This window comes from Coregonus clupeaformis, unplaced genomic scaffold, assembly GCF_020615455.1.
Source record: "Coregonus clupeaformis isolate EN_2021a unplaced genomic scaffold, ASM2061545v1 scaf0170, whole genome shotgun sequence".
NCBI classification, from domain to species: Eukaryota; Metazoa; Chordata; class Actinopteri; order Salmoniformes; family Salmonidae; genus Coregonus; species Coregonus clupeaformis.
This window is the reverse complement of record NW_025533625.1, coordinates 336,228-352,897: the sequence shown is the minus strand read 5'-3', so window position 1 is coordinate 352,897 and position 16,670 is coordinate 336,228. Positions and strand designations below refer to the sequence as shown.

Below are 16,670 nucleotides of genomic sequence, written 5' to 3'. Positions count from 1 at the left end.
GACCCCAACCAAGGAGCATCAAAAGTCGTGCTATAAATTCTCAGACAACACAAAAATTCCTTGATGCCCTTCCAGACTCCTTCTGCCTACCCAAGGACGTCAGAGGACAAAAATCAGTTAACCACTTAACTGAGGAACTCAATTTAACCTTGCGCAATACCCTAGATGCAGTTGCACCCCTAAAAACGAAAAACATTTGTCATAAGAAACTAGCTCCCTGGTATACAGAAAATACCCGAGCTTTGAAGCAAGCTTCCAGGAAATTGGAACGGAAATGGCGCCACACCAAACTGGAAGTCTTCCGACTAGCTTGGAAAGACAGTACCGTGCAGTACCGAAGAGCCCTCACTGCTGCTCGATCATCCTACTTTTCCAACTTAATCGAGGAAAATAAGAACAATCCAAAATTTCTGTTTGATACTGTTGCAAAGCTAACTAAAAAGCAGCATTCCCCAAGAGAGGATGGCTTTCACTTCAGCAGTAATAAATTCATGAACTTCTTTGAGGAAAAGATCATGACCATTAGAAAGCAAATTACGGACTCCTCTTTGAATCTGCGTATTCCTCCAGGGCTTAGCTGTCCTGGATCTGCACAGACTCTGCGAGGGCCTGGGATCGGGAGAGACACTTAAGTGTTTTAGTACTATATCTCTTGACACAATGATGAAAATAATCATGGCCTCTAAACCTTCAAGCTGCATACTGGATCCTATTCCTACTAAACTGCTGAAGGAGCTGCTTCCTGTGCTTGGCCCTCCTATGTTGAACATAATAAACAGCTCTCTATCCACCGGATGTGTACCAAACTCACTAAAAGTGGCAGTGATAAAGCCTCTCTTGAAAAAGCCAAACCTTGACCCGGAAAATATAAAAACTATCGGCCTATATCGAATCTTCCATTCCTCTCAAAAATTTTAGAAAAAGCTGTTGCGCAGCAACTCACTGCCTTTCTGAAGACAAACAATGTATACGAAATGCTTCAGTCTGGTTTTAGACCCCATCATAGCACTGAGACTGCACTTGTGAAGGTGGTAAATGACCTTTTAATGGCGTCAGACCGAGGCTCTGCATCTGTCCTCGTGCTACTAGACCTTAGTGCTGCCTTTGACACTATCGATCACCACATTCTTTTGGAGAGACTGGAAACCCAAATTGGTCTACACGGACAAGTTCTGGCCTGGTTTAGATCTTACCTGTCGGAAAGATATCAGTTTGTCTCTGTGAATGGTCTGTCCTCCGACAAATCAACTGTACATTTCGGTGTTCCTCAAGGTTCCGTTTTAGGACCACTATTGTTTTCACTATATATTTTACCTCTTGGGGATGTTATTCGAAAACATAATGTTAACTTTCACTGCTATGCGGATGACACACAGCTGTACATTTCAATGAAACATGGTGAAGCCCCAAAATTGCCCTCGCTAGAAGCCTGTGTTTCAGACATAAGGAAGTGGATGGCTGAAAACTTTCTACTTTTAAACTCGGACAAAACAGAGATGCTTGTTCTAGGTCCCAAGAAACAAAGAGATCTTCTGTTAAATCTGACAATTCATCTTGATGGTTGTAAAGTCGTCTCAAATAAAACTGTGAAGGACCTCGGCGTTACTCTTGACCCTGATCTCTCTTTTGACGAACATATCAAGACTGTTTCAAGGACAGCTTTTTTCCATCTACGTAACATTGCAAAAATCAGAAATTTTCTGTCCAAAAATGATGCAGAAAAATTAATCCATGCATTTGTTACTTCTAGGTTAGACTACTGCAATGCTCTACTTTCCGGCTACCCGGATAAAGCACTAAATAAACTTCAGTTAGTGCTAAATACGGCTGCTAGAATCCTGACTAGAACCAAGAAATTTGATCATATTACTCCAGTGCTAGCTTCCCTACACTGGCTTCCTGTTAAGGCAAGGGCTGATTTCAAGGTTTTACTGTTAACCTATAAAGCGTTACATGGGCTTGCTCCTACCTATCTTTCCGAGTTGGTCCTGCCGTACATACCAATACGTACGCTACGGTCACAAGACGCAGGCCTCCTAATTGTCCCTAGAATTTCTAAGCAAACAGCGGGAGGCAGGGCTTTCTCCTATAGATCTCCATTTTTATGGAACAGTTTGCCTACCCATGTGAGAGACGCAGACTCGGTCTCAACCTTTAAGTCTTTACTGAAGACTTATCTCTTCAGTAGGTCATATGATTGAGTGTAGTCTGGCCCAGGAGTGTGAAGGTGAACGGAAAGGCTCTGGAGCAACGAACAGCCCTTGCTGTCTCTGCCAGGCCGGTTCCCCTCTCTCCACTGGGGTTCTCTGCCTCTAACCCTGTTACAGGGGCTGAGTCACTGGCTTGCTGGTGCTCTTTCATGCCGTCCCTAGGAGGGGTGCGTCACTTGAGTGGGTTGAGTTACTGACGTGATCTTCCTGTCTGGGTTGGCGCCCCCCTTGGTTTGTGCTGTGGTGGAGACCTCTGTGGGCTATACTCGGCCTTGTCTCAGGATTGTAAGTTGGTGGTTGAGGATATCCCTCTGGTGGTGCGGGGGCTGTGCTTTGGCAGAGTGGGTGGGGTTATATCCTTCCTGTTTGGCCCTGTCCGGGGTTTCTTCGGATGGGGCCACAGTGTCTCCGGACCGCTCCTGTCTCAGCCTCCAGTATTTATGCTGCAGTAGTTTATGTGTCGGGGGCTGGGGTTAGTTGGTTATACCTGGAGTACTTCTCCTGTCTTATCCAGTGTCCTGTGTGAATTTAAGTATGCTCTCTCTAATTCTCTCGTTCTCTCTTTCTCTCTGAGAACCTGAGCCCTAGGACCATACGTCAGGACTACCGGGCATGCTGACACCTTGCTGTCCCCAGTCCGCCTGGCCTTGCTGCTATTCCAGTTTCAACTGTTCTGCCTGCGGTTACGAAACCCCTACCTGTCCCAGACCTGCTGTTTTCAACTCTTAATGATCGGCTATGAAAAGCCAACTGAGAGACCTGAGCCCTAGGACCATACGTCGGGACTACCGGCCGTGGTGACTCCTTGCTGTCCCCAGTCCGCCTGGCCTTGCTGCTATTCCAGTTTCAACTGTTCTGCCTGCGGTTATGGAACCCCTACCTGTCCCAGACCTGCTGTTTTCAACTCTTAATGATCGGCTATGAAAAGCCAACTGAGATTTATTCCTGATTATTATTTGACCATGCTTGTCACTTATGAACATTTTTGAACATCTTGGCATGGTTCTGTTATAATCTCCACCCGGCACAGCCAGAAGAGGACTGGCCACCCCTCATAGCCTGGTTCCTCTCTAGGTTTCTTCCTAGGTTTTGGCCTTTCTAGGGAGTTTTTCCTAGCCACCGTGCTTCTACACCTGCATTACTAGCTGTTTGGGGTTTTAGGCTGGGTTTCTGTACAGCACTTCGAGATATTAGCTGATGTAAGAAGGGCTATATAAAATAAAATTGAAAATTGATTGATTCAGGAGGGTAGCTCTCCAGGAACAGGTTTGGAGTGAAAACCTTCAGGACGGTAGCTCTCCAGGAACAGGGTTGGAGTGAAAACCTTCAGGACGGTAGCTCTCCAGGAACAGGGTTGGAGTGAAAACCTACAGCAGGGTAGCTCTCCAGGAACAGGGTTGGAGTGAAAACCTACAGGAGGGTAGCTCTCCAGGAACAGGGTTGGAGTGAAAACCTTCAGGACGGTAGCTCTCCAGGAACAGGGTTGGAGTGAAAACCTACAGCAGGGTAGCTCTCCAGGAACAGGGTTGGAGTGAAAACCTACAGGAGGGTAGCTCTCCAGGAACAGGGTTGGAGTGAAAACCTACAGCAGGGTAGCTCTCAGGAACAGGGTTGGAAATCCCTGGTCTATGACTTGGGTGGCTGAAGTCTTTGTCAATTTTTTGGGCCCTCCTCTGACACCGCCTGATATAGAGGTCCTGGATGGCAGGGAGCTCTGCCCCAGTGATGTACTGGGCCGTACGCACCACACTCTGTAGCGCTTTGTGGTCGAGGGCGGTGCATTTGCCATTCCATTTTTATTTATTCGTATTAACTTTTATTTATTCAGGGTAGCCCAATTGAGACCAGGGTCTCATTCCCAATGGTGCCTTGAGAACAAACATTTACTCACAATGAATGGCGCAATGGTAGGCTGAATCCAAAGGTGTAAGAGTGGTGGCTGCTGCATTCTGGTAAATGGAGTCACCATAGTCAAGAACTGGCAGGAAAGTTGACTGTGCAATCTGCTTCCTGCTATTTAGTGAGAGGCAAGATCTGTTTCTAAATAAGAATCCCACTTTAAATCTTAGCTTTTTAACTAGCTCATCTGTATGTTTTTTTTAAACATTAAATCTTTGTCAATCCAAATGTCCAGATATTTGTAGGCGGCAGGGGCGGTGTGTTCAATAGGGCGATATGGGCGACGCACTGCCAAACGGGAAAAGGAAGGGATTTTTTTTCTAATCAATTATATCACGGCAACAGTAGTTATCAGTGTTCTAATCTGATCTGACTGCCACTAAATGTCCAATCAGGCTAAAGTCGTGCTTCAAATGGCCCCCCCCCCTTTTGGGGCGATTTCAGTCAGGTTGAAAATCGCCCAGAAGTCTGTCATAGACTCCCATGTAAAATCTATTTTTTTCAAATTTCAGAGCTTTCAATACAATCTCTATGGGTTTCTGAGGGCTTGCACTTACGCGCTTTCGTCATACGTAACGTAACCATGAACGTAACTAAGAAAATAGCGGGTAGCAGCGTCTCTGTTGCGACCTGCAGTGTGGCGTTATCTTATGTTTTTAATTTGTACACTTAGTGGCGTTATTTTATGTTTTTAATTTGTACACTTAGTTTACAAACATTCTGCCAACCATGGATTTCCAGTGGTGGGTTTTGGACTGATCTTGTTGATCGTGTACATACCCGCTACGAACGGACTAAATAATGAAAACGCTGCTGGCAGCGGAATCCAATACAGCAGAACAAACTTCCCTTACCCACCACCTTGCTGATTAATGCCCAGTCACTGAGGGGGAAAGCGGATGAGTTGTCAGCGAATCTGCGCTTCCAACACGAATATCGGGAGGCCTGTTTGCTGGCATTTACTGAGACTTGGCTGGATGACAGAGTCCCGGACGGACAGAGAAGTGGAGCCGGCCGGCTTCACCCTGGTCAGAGCGGACCGCGATCTGACAGTCACAGGGAAAATCGATCCTGGTAAGAGAGCGACTCTGTACCCCGACATTGAACTGCTTTCTGTGTCACTGCGACCTTACTATCTGCCCCGTGAGTTCCCCCAATTGTTTGTTACCGTTGTGTACATTCAACCAAAAGCTAATATAACAAAGGCATCAGAGATGATTTATAATCTGTCACAGAAACTGGAATCCATCTCCCCAGATCAGTCAATAAATGCTTCTGGTATTGACTTATATGCTGCCCCTGTCTTCATGTTGTTGCTGGACATATCTTTTTTTAAATGTGTGTAGGTCACCTAAATCATCAGAAAAATTGCCCCCCCTGAGAATTTTTTCAGGAGCCGCCACTGGTAGGCGGGCACCCGATCAATGGGAGAACCATTCAATGAATAAATATGTAGTTCATCTGAAACATTTGTGAGAGAACTAGAGAACAACATGTATTTAGTCTTGTCCACATTAAGTACCAGTTTTAAACCAACCAGGGCTTTCTGACGTTTTAAACCAACCAGGGCTTTCTGACGTTTTAAACCAACCAGGGCTTTCTGACGTTTTAAACCAACCAGGGCTTTCTGTAAGGTAACAAGGTCCCATTGCAGCTCTAACATAGCCCTGGTCAACAGTTGGGGCAACGGGGTACATATCAGTATCGTCTACATACAGATGGATATTACAAGTTTTAACAGACAGACCAATATTATTTATCTAAATAGTAAAGAGAACAGGTCCCAGTACCGACCCCTGCGGGACACCTTTTTGTAATATCCAGGAAACTAGACTTAACACCATCAGCGATCACACGTTGAGTCCTGTCTGACAGATAATACTCAAACCACTTGCAAGAAGCCTGATCCTATTTCAGTCAACCTTTGGATAAGAATGCGATGGTCAACGGTGTCCAAGGCCTTGGTCTATATATAAGGCAGCACAAATTATTTTTTGGATCCAAGCAATTTAACACATAATCTAAAACAGGGAGGGGCAACTTTGATGGGGGTGGGAGCCACAAAAAAAACAGAACCGAAACCCCCCCACTTGCGAGCAAAACATTTTATCGGCCCCCCTCGTGACAGCGAAGAGAAATATTGTTACGTTTTAAAGATCATTTCCTGCAATTCTACACATTTTGCCATAAGGGGGCGGAGGCAAATATTAGCCATGATCACTACAAGTTTCGATAGCTGGCTGCTAGACTGAGTAACCAATCTAAAAAGAAATGCTGATATGGGCTAATTTAGTGACTGGCTCATGCACAACCACATTTCTAAATTGCACCTTGTGTATTCTACTATTCTAACTCTCAACAGTAAGTTGAGAACCCGACTGAGTTCCTAAAAAAATTTAAAATAAATAAAACATTATTATTATTATTATTCTATCTGTATATTGGTCCGCAGGCTGCATGGGCTGCTTCCCTGATCTAGAACAAGCGTAGCATCTGAAACTGTGTCCAGATATACAACCAGACTAGTGCACATTAAGAATAGAATGAGACTGGTGCACATTAAGAATAGAGTGAGACTGGTGCACATTAAGAATAGAATGAGACTGGTGCACATTAAGAATAGAGTGAGACTGGTGCACATTAAGAATAGAATGAGACTGGTGCACATTAAGAATAGAGTGAGACTGGTGCACATTAAGAATAGAATGAGACTGGTGCACATTAAGAATAGAATGAGACTGGTGCACATTAAGAATAGAATGAGACTGGTGCACATTAAGAATAGAATGAGACTGGTGCACATTAAGAATAGAATGAGACTGGTGCACATTAACAATAGAGTGAGACTGGTGCACATTAAGAATAGAATGAGACTGGTGCACATTAAGAATAGAATGAGACTGGTGCACATTAAGAATAGAATGAGACTGGTGCACATTAAGAATAGAGTGAGACTGGTGCACATTAAGAATAGAATGAGACTGGTGCACATTAAGAATAGAGTGAGACTGGTGCACATTAAGAATAGAGTGAGACTGGTGCACATTAAGAATAGAATGAGACTGGTGCACATTAAGAATAGAGTGAGACTGGTGCACATTAAGAATAGAATGAGACTGGTGCACATTAAGAATAGAATGAGACTGGTGCACATTAAGAATAGAGTGAGACTGGTGCACATTAAGAATAGAATGAGACTGGTGCACATTAAGAATAGAGTGAGACTGGTGCACATTAAGAATAGAATGAGACTGGTGCACATTAAGAATAGAATGAGACTGGTGCACATTAAGAATAGAATGAGACTGATGCACATTAAGAATAGAATGAGACTGGTGCACATTAAGAATAGAATGAGACTGGTGCACATTAAGAATAGAATGAGACTGGTGCACATTAAGAATAGAATGAGACTGGTGCACATTAAGAATAGAGTGAGACTGGTGCACATTAAGAATAGAATGAGACTGGTGCACATTAAGAATAGAATGAGACTGGTGCACATTAAGAATAGAATGAGACTGGTGCACATTAAGAATAGAATGAGACTGGTGCACATTAAGAATAGAGTGAGACTGGTGCACATTAAGAATATAATGAGACTGGTGCACATTAAGAATAGAGTGAGACTGGTGCACATTAAGAATAGAATGAGACTGGTGCACATTAAGAATAGAATGAGACTGGTGCACATTAAGAATAGAATGAGACTGGTGCACATTAAGAATAGAGTGAGACTGGTGCACATTAAGAATAGAATGAGACTGGTGCACATTAAGAATAGAATGAGACTGGTGCACATTAAGAATAGAGTGAGACTGGTGCACATTAAGAATAGAATGAGACTGGTGCACATTAAGAATAGAATGAGACTGGTGCACATTAAGAATAGAATGAGACTGGTGCACATTAAGAATAGAATGAGACTGGTGCACATTAAGAATAGAGTGAGACTGGTGCACATTAAGAATAGAATGAGACTGGTGCACATTAAGAATAGAATGAGACTGGTGCACATTAAGAATAGAGTGAGACTGGTGCACATTAAGAATAGAATGAGACTGGTGCACATTAACAATAGAATGAGACTGGTGCACATTAAGAATAGAGTGAGACTGGTGCACATTAAGAATAGAATGAGACTGGTGCACATTAAGAATAGAATGAGACTGGTGCACATTAAGAATAGAATGAGACTGGTGCACATTAAGAATAGAGTGAGACTGGTGCACATTAAGAATAGAGTGAGAAGTTAAAAAAGCTATTAGCTGATAGTTAGTCAAGGATTGTAAAACTTTGGAAAGGCAAGATAACTTGGAAATTGGACGGTAGTTATCTACGTCAGAAGGAGCTCCTCCTTTACGCCTCTTTCCAGATCTTAGGGAAAACACCAGAAACAATTGTCAAGTTAAACATATAGGTTAATGATTGTGCAATAAGTGGGACAGAGAGCTGCAGTAGGAAGGGATCAAGTGAATCAGCCCCTTGTGGTTTTATTAACATCAATCTGTACTGCGGTAAGAAGGGATCAAGTGAATCAGCCCCTTGTGGTTTTATTAACATCAATCTGTACTGCGGTAAGAAGGGATCAAGTGAATCAGCCCCCTTGTGGTTTTATTAACATCAATCTGTACTTCAGTAAGAAGGGATCAAGTGAATCAGCCCCTTGTGGTTTTATTAACATCAATCTGTACTGCAGTAGGAAGGGATCAAGTGAATCAGCCCCTTGTGGTTTTATTAACATCAATCTGTACTGCGGTAGGAAGGGATCAAGTGAATCAGCCCCTTGTGGTTTTATTAACAGTCTTTAGCAAAGCACTTAGTACATCATGGACATCAAATGGCTGAAATGAAAATAAAGTCTGTGAGTCTGTAAGTGCATCATTCTGTACAATCTGTTCTGAGGTGACTAAAGGACTCCCTCTAGTGGAATGAGGTGAATTTTTTGAGATTATATAATTTCTAAACAGGTTGCCAGCTGAAGCAAAATGGTTATTAAAAGCATCATACGTTTCAATTTAGTCTAGAATGGGTCCAGAGGCTGTCAAAACCTGCTGGGGCAACGAGGGGGGTGGAGTTTGGTTTCAAAAGATTTGACCACTTTCCAGAAGGTGGCTGGATTACCACCACTCTCTGATACACAATTCATATATTATATTGATTTAGTTTTTTTAACCAGGGATAGACATCTATTTCTCAAATGTCTGAAAGGACTGCCAATCAGACATAGAATCAGTCATAGCAAAATGTATTTCCTGTAATTTCTCAGACAGGTAGCTTAGTGGTTAAGAGTGTTGTGCCAGTAACCGAAAGGTCGCTGGTTCTAATCCCCGAGCCGACTAGGTGAAAAATATGTTGATGTGCCCTTGAGCAAGGCACTTATTGCTCTGGATAAGAGCGTCTGCTAAATTGAAGGGTAAACATCTGTCTTTTACCCTTAGTTTTTTTTTGTTTATCTGCAACAGATTTCAACAATTAAGGGCCTGAACCGAGTCAGTGATAGTTTACACAACCCCCCAGTCACTCAACCCCAGTTCAGACAAAACAATTTGCTAATTAGAATTCCTAACATTTCTCTTTGTAATAATACGTGAGCAAGATTTACAGTGCCTTGCAAAAGTATTCATCCCCCTTGGCATTCTTCCTATTCTGTTGCATTACAACCTGTAATTTAAAGGGATTTTTAATTTGGATTTCATGTAATGGACATACACAAAATAGTCCAAAAAGTGAAATGAAATAAATAACTAACTGAAAAGCGGTGCGTGCATATGTATTCAAAAAAATTATCCAAAACTTTGAACATCCCACGGAGCACCATTAAATCCATTATTACAAAATTGAAAGAATATGGCACCACAACAAACCTGCCAAGAGAGGGCCGCCCACCAAAACTCACGGACCAGGCAAGGAGGGCATTAATCAGAGAGGCAACAAAGAGAACCCTGAAGGAGCTGCAAAGCTCCACAGCAGAGATTGGAGTATCTGTCCATAGGACCACTTTATGCCGTACACTCCACAGAGCTGGGCTTTACGGAAGAGTGGCCAGAAAAAAGCCATTGCTTAAAGAAAAAAATAAGCAAACACATTTGGTGTTCACCAAAAGCCATGTGGGAGACTCCCCAAACATATGGAAGAAGGTACTCTGGTCAGCAAACCCAACACCTCTCATCACCCCGAGAACACCATCCCCACAGTGATGCGTTGTGGCAGCATCATGCTGTGGGGATGTTTTTCCATCGACAGGGACTGGGAAACTGGTCAGAATTGAAGGAATGAAGGATGGCGCTAAATACAGGGAAATTCTTGAGGGAAATCTGTTTCAGTCTTCCAGAGATTTGAGACTGGGACGGAGGTTCACCTTCCAGCAGGACAATGACCCTAAGCATACTGCTAAAGCAACACTCGAGTGGTTTAAGGGGAAACATTTAAATGTCTTGGAATGGCCTAGTCAAAGCCCAGACCTCAATCCAATTGAGAATCTGTGGTATGACTTAAAGATTGCTGTACACCAGCGGAACCCATCCAACTTGAAGGAGCTGGAGCAGTTTTGCCTTGAAGAATGGGCAAAAATCCCAGTGGTTAGATGTGCCAAGCTTATAGAGACATACCCCAAGAGACTTGCAGCTGTAATTGCTGCAAAAGGTGGCTCTACAAAGTATTGACTTTGGGGGGTGAATAGTTATGCACGCTCAAGTTGTCTGTTTTTTTTTTGTCTTATTTCTTGTTTGTTTCACAATAAAACATATTTTGCATCTTCAAAGTGATAGGCATGTTGTGTAAATCAAATGATACAAACCCCCCCAAATATCTATTTTAATTCCAGGTTGTAAGGCAACAAAATAGGAAAAATGCCAAGGGGGTGAATAGTTTCTCAAGCCACTGTAGGTGATGCAGCCAGTCAAGATGCTCTCGATGGTGCAGCTGTATAACTTTTTTGAGGATCCGAGGGCCCATGCCAAATCTTTTCAGCCTCCTGAGGGAGAAGAGGCCCTGTCTTCTTCACGATGGTGTTGGTGTGTATGGACCATGCAATTAGTTGGTTGTAATTTTGGATAGAGCAGACATTTCCATATATTTTTGTTAGCTGCATGTGTGACATAACTCCACCAGTCCTATTTATGATATCATTTACAAAGATTATACCGTTTTTAAAAAAAAAAATCCAAAAATGTGTATATTTGAGTTGAACCATAATATTTGTTGTAATATTTGTTCTGTCTTTTCTGGTGGATTAAACTGAAATTGCAACCAACTTTCTATGGCTTGTTTTTAGTGAAGTTCTACACTCTCGAGCCGCTCCACTACAGTCCCATGGAGGTGGATGCTCTCCCCTCTTTCTGCTGACAGCCCCATGGAGGTGGACGCTCTCCCCTCTTTCTGCTGACAGCCCCATGGAGGTGGACGCTCTCCCCTCTTTCTGCTGACAGCCCCATGGAGGTGGACGCTCTCCCCTCTTTCTGCTGACAGCCCCATGGAGGTGGACGCTCTCCCCTCTTTCTGCTGTAGTCCACAATCATCTCCTTGGTCTTACTGACATTGAGTACTGACGTTGAGTAGTGACGTTGAGCCTACAGGGAGGAGGTGATCAGGCCTCCACCATCGTGTTGTTTGGAAACTTGTTCAGTCATGGGTGAACAGGGAGTACAGGAGGGGACTAAGCACACACCTCTGGCGGGTGGGGCCCCGTGTTGAGGGTCAGCGTGGCGGATGTGTTGTTTCCTACCCTCACCACCTGGGGGCGGCCCGTCAGGAAGTCCAGGATCCAGTTGCAGAGGGAGGTGTTCAGTCCCAGGGTCCTTAGCTTGGTGATGAGCTTGGGGAGGGGACGAGATTTCTGTATTCTGTATTTCTGATGAGCTTTCTGTATTCTGTATTTCTGATGAGATTTCTGTATTCATGTGTCCGTGTATTTTGTGGCCTTAGAAGTGTTTTGAATCCTTTCTTGACTGTAATGTGTTTTTCTGTCAAAATAAAGTATGTGACGTGTGTGTGTGTGTGTGTGTCAGATATCTGGAGTGATCAGCGCTGTCAGACAGACGGGGAGCTTCCTCCAGGATGGAAGAGGATGACAGACAAGGCCGCTGTCTACTACTGGTGTATCCCTAGTGGGGCTACACAGTGGGAGAGGCCAGCGCCCAGACACCCTCTCACCACACAGGAAGGCTCTGGCCTGGGGAACAGCTCCCCAGCTCCAGCCCCAGACGACCAGGTAAACAATAATAATAATAATAATAATAATAATAAGCCATTTAGCAGACGCTTTTATCCAAAGCGACTTACAGTCATGCGTGCATACATTTTTTACATATGGGTGGTCCCGGGGATCGAACCCACTACCCTGGCATTACAAGCGCCATGCTCTACCAATTGAGCTACAGAGGACCACGTAATGGATCCCAGACGATGACATTTGATTAAATATAAAGCACTTATTGAGATCTGAAGACTTGCCTTTTAGCTCACTGTCTTTTTTGCCGTGCAGTAGACCCAGGGTTTGAACACCTGACAGTCATGCTGAACTGTGTGTGTGTGTGTGTGTGTGTGTGTGTGTGTGTGTGTGTGTGTGTTGTGCTCCCAGGGTGAAGGTTGTGTGTCTCCTCGGTCCGACAGCACCACCACTGACAGCTCTCTGGAGACTCTCCCACTCAACGCCCACTCCAACCTGCCCTCCTGCGGATTCATCAGCTCTCTGGAGACTCTCCCACTCAACGCCCACTCCAACCTGCCCTCCTGCGGATTCATCAGCTCTCTGGAGACTCTCCCACTCTACGCCCACTCCAACCGGCCCTCCTGCGGATTCATCAGCTCTCTGGAGACTCTCCCACTCAACGCCCACTCCAACCTGGCCTCCTGCGGATTCATCAGCTCTCTGGAGACTCTCCCACTCAACGCCCACTCCAACCGGCCCTCCTGCGGATTCATCAGCTCTCTGGAGACTCTCCCACTCAACGCCCACTCCAACCGGCCCTCCTGCGGATTCATCAGCTCTCTGGAGACTCTCCCACTCAACGCCCACTCCAACCGGCCCTCCTGCGGATTCATCAGCTCTCTGGAGACTCTCCCACTCAACGCCCACTCCAACCTGTCCTCCTGCGGATTCATCAGCTCTCTGGAGACTCTCCCACTCAACGCCCACTCCAACCGGCCCTCCTGCGGATTCATCAGCTCTCTGGAGACTCTCCCACTCAACGCCCACTCCAACCGGCCCTCCTGCGGATTCATCAGCTCTCTGGAGACTCTCCCACTCAACGCCCACTCCAACCGGCCCTCCTGCGGATTCATCAGCTCTCTGGAGACTCTCCCACTCAACGCCCACTCCAACCGGCCCTCCTGCGGATTCATCAGCTCTCTGGAGACTCTCCCACTCAACGCCCACTCCAACCTGGCCTCCTGCGGATTCATCAGCTCTCTGGAGACTCTCCCACTCAACGCCCACTCCAACCGGCCCTCCTGCGGATTCATCAGCTCTCTGGAGACTCTCCCACTCAACGCCCACTCCAACCTGGCCTCCTGCGGATTCATCAGCTCTCTGGAGACTCTCCCACTCAACGCCCACTCCAACCTGTCCTCCTGCGGATTCATCAGCTCTCTGGAGACTCTCCCACTCTACGCCCACTCCAACCTGTCCTCCTGCGGATTCATCAACAGCTACTACTTTGTAAGTCCCGCCCTCCCCAATCTCACCCAATCAGCTTTAATATTGTAGATAGATTGTGGCTTCTATCCATGTAATTATCTGCATCATTTCCAATCTCCCATATATTTCTGGTAAATATATATATATATAAAACATTTTTAAAATATATTTTCCTTTATTATTTTCCCCTAACCCTACCACCCCTTCCCTAATTGGAGTAAACTAATGGACAACAACACTTAGGCTTCTACTTCCAGCTTATACATACTATATACATTTTACCGACACAGTATATTTTACATTAGTTAGTGTATCTTGTTGTTTTTAGTACCATCCTTTAGCAACCCTCAATTCTATCTCTGAACACCATCAATTTTTTATTTCTATTTGCCATATATTTTTCAACAGTGCTGTGCTGTTTCACAAAAGTTTTTTACACATTGTAAATTAAAGATAAAAATGTTTTGCTAAGAGTATTAGTAATCGATTGAATATTTTTTGTTCATATAATTTAAAAAAAACAGGTTGCTAGGTGTAGGCAGGGCCATAAGGAAATAGGTAACCTGGGATACGACTAAAGGGTTAGTCAGGGAGATGTTTCCACTAATAGACAGGGGCTTTCCTTTCCATGGTAGCAAGATCTTATCTAACTTTCTATTAAAATGTATTGTAGTGAGTTAATTTATTTCTTTAGGGATATGAATACCTAATATGTCCACTTCACCGTCAGAACATTTGATTGGTAAACTACACGGTAATTTAAAAGTTGTGGCGCAGTGGTCTAAGCTGGCACAGTGGTCACTGCATTGCAGTGCTAGCTGTGCCACTAGAGATCCTGGTTCGAATCCAGGCTCTGTCGTAGCTGGCCGCGACCGGGAGACCCATGGGGCGGCGCACAATTGGTCCAGGGTAGGGGAGGGAATGGCCGGCAGGGATGTAGCTCAGTTGGTAGAGCATGGCGTTTGCAACGCCAGGGTTGTGGGTTCGATTCCCACGGGGGGGCCAGTATGAAATATAAAAAAAAATATGTATGCACTCACTAACTGTAAGTTGCTCTGGATAAGAGCGTCTGCTAAAATGTAAATGTATTTTTTGTGATCCAATATGTAATATAGTACACTTATCATAACTTGGTTGTAATCCAGAAAGGTTAGAATAATTATCTAGATCCTCTATGAGGCTGTGCAGGGATCCAAATTGTGGATTTAAAAGAAAACATGAATCAAACCCTGGATTTCTAATCCCTTGATATTATTTTTATTATATCTGATTTAAATAGCTAACATTTCGATGGCCATAATAAATAGATATGCCGATAGTGGACAACCTTGTTTTACTCTTCTTGACAGTTTAATACTTTCTGAGAAGTAGCCATTATTTACTGTTTTACACCTAGGGTTACTATACATCACTTCAACCCATTGTATAAGAGATTCTCCAAAATTTTAAATAATCCAGGCATTTATATATATAAATTCAAATCGTACTTATACTTACTTATAGTGTTCTAAAAAAAATAACTGTCTGATTAGGATGAATAATATCGAACACCTTTTTAATTCTATGCGCTATGCATTTTGCTAGAATTTTTGCATCACAACACTGAAGTGTAAGGGGTCTCCAATTTTTTTTATGGACTGGATCTTTATATTTACCACCTGGGTCCTGTTTCAGGTATAGTGGAATCAGACCTTCTTGTTGAGTATCGGATAGTCTACCATTTTTATAGGAGTGGTTAAAAAATGCTGATAACGGTCCTCTGAGTACCGTAAAAAAAGGTTTGATATACCTCGACTGGTTTGCCATCCAGCCCTGGAGTTTTCCCAGACTTAAAGGCTTTAATTGCATCTAGAAGTTCCTCCTCTGTAATTTGGCCTTCACACAAGTCATTCTGTACAGCTGTTAATTTTACATTATTAATAGAAAAAATATCCTTACAGTTAACTTCAGTTAGTGGAGATGGAGGAGACTGAAATTAAAACATATGCTTAAAGTGCTTTGCTTACTCTTTGAAAATATTGTTTGATGAATCATGGGTGACTCCATCATTTGTAACAAGTTTCAGTAAAGTCCATCATTACTTTAAGACATGAAGGTCAGTCAATCCAGAACATTTCAAGAACTTTGAAAGTTTCTTCAAGTGCAGTCGCAAAAACCATCAAGCGCTATGATGAAACTGGCTCTCATGAGGACCGCCACAGGAATGGAAGACCCAGAGATATCTCTGCTGCAGAGGATAAGTTCATTAGAGTTACCTGCCTCAGAAATTGCAGCCCAAATAAATGCTTCACAGAGTTCAAGTATCAGACACATCTCAACATCAACTGTTCAGAGGGGACTGTGTGAATCAGGTCTTCATGGTCAAATTGCTGCAAAGAAACCACTACTAAAGGACACCAATAAGAAGAAGAGACTTGCTTGGGCCAAGAAACACGAGCAATGGACATTAGACGGGTGGAAATCTGTCCTTTGGTCTGATGAGTCCAAATGTGAGATTTTTGGTTCCAAACGCTGTGTCTTTGTGAGACGCAGAGTAGGTGAACGGATGATCTCCGCATGTGTGGTTCCCACCGTGAAGCATGGAGGAGGAGGTGTGATGGTGTGGGGGTGCTTTGCTGGTGACACTGTTGGTAATTTATTTAGAATTCAAGGCACACTTAACCAGCATGGCTACCACAGCATTCTGCAGCAATGCGCCATCCCATCTGGTTAGGGCTTAGTGGGACTATCATTTTTTTGTTTTTCAACAGGACAATGACCCAAAACACATCTCCAGGTTGTGTAAGGGCTATTTGACCAAGAAGGAGAGTGATGGAGTGCTGCATCAGATGACCTGGCCTCCACAATCACCCACCCTCAACCCAATTGAAATGATTTGGGATGAGTTGGACCGCAGAGTGAAGGAAAAGCAGCCAACGAGT

The 16,670-nt window shown here is 43.9% G+C and overlaps 1 protein-coding gene across 4 annotated transcripts in view; it reads left to right on the top strand.

Annotated features, from left to right (window-relative positions):
• LOC121562231 (amyloid-beta A4 precursor protein-binding family B member 2-like) overlaps positions 1-16,670 on the top strand; it is a 112,363-nt gene that overhangs the window by 33,525 nt on the left and 62,168 nt on the right. For all 4 annotated transcript variants that reach the window (XM_045213913.1, XM_045213912.1, XM_045213911.1 and 1 more), the window contains exons 5-6: positions 12,119-12,321; positions 12,691-13,770. In XM_045213913.1, coding sequence (XP_045069848.1) covers positions 12,119-12,321; positions 12,691-13,770 — 1,283 coding nt within the window. The remainder of the gene's footprint in view (positions 1-12,118; positions 12,322-12,690; positions 13,771-16,670) is intronic.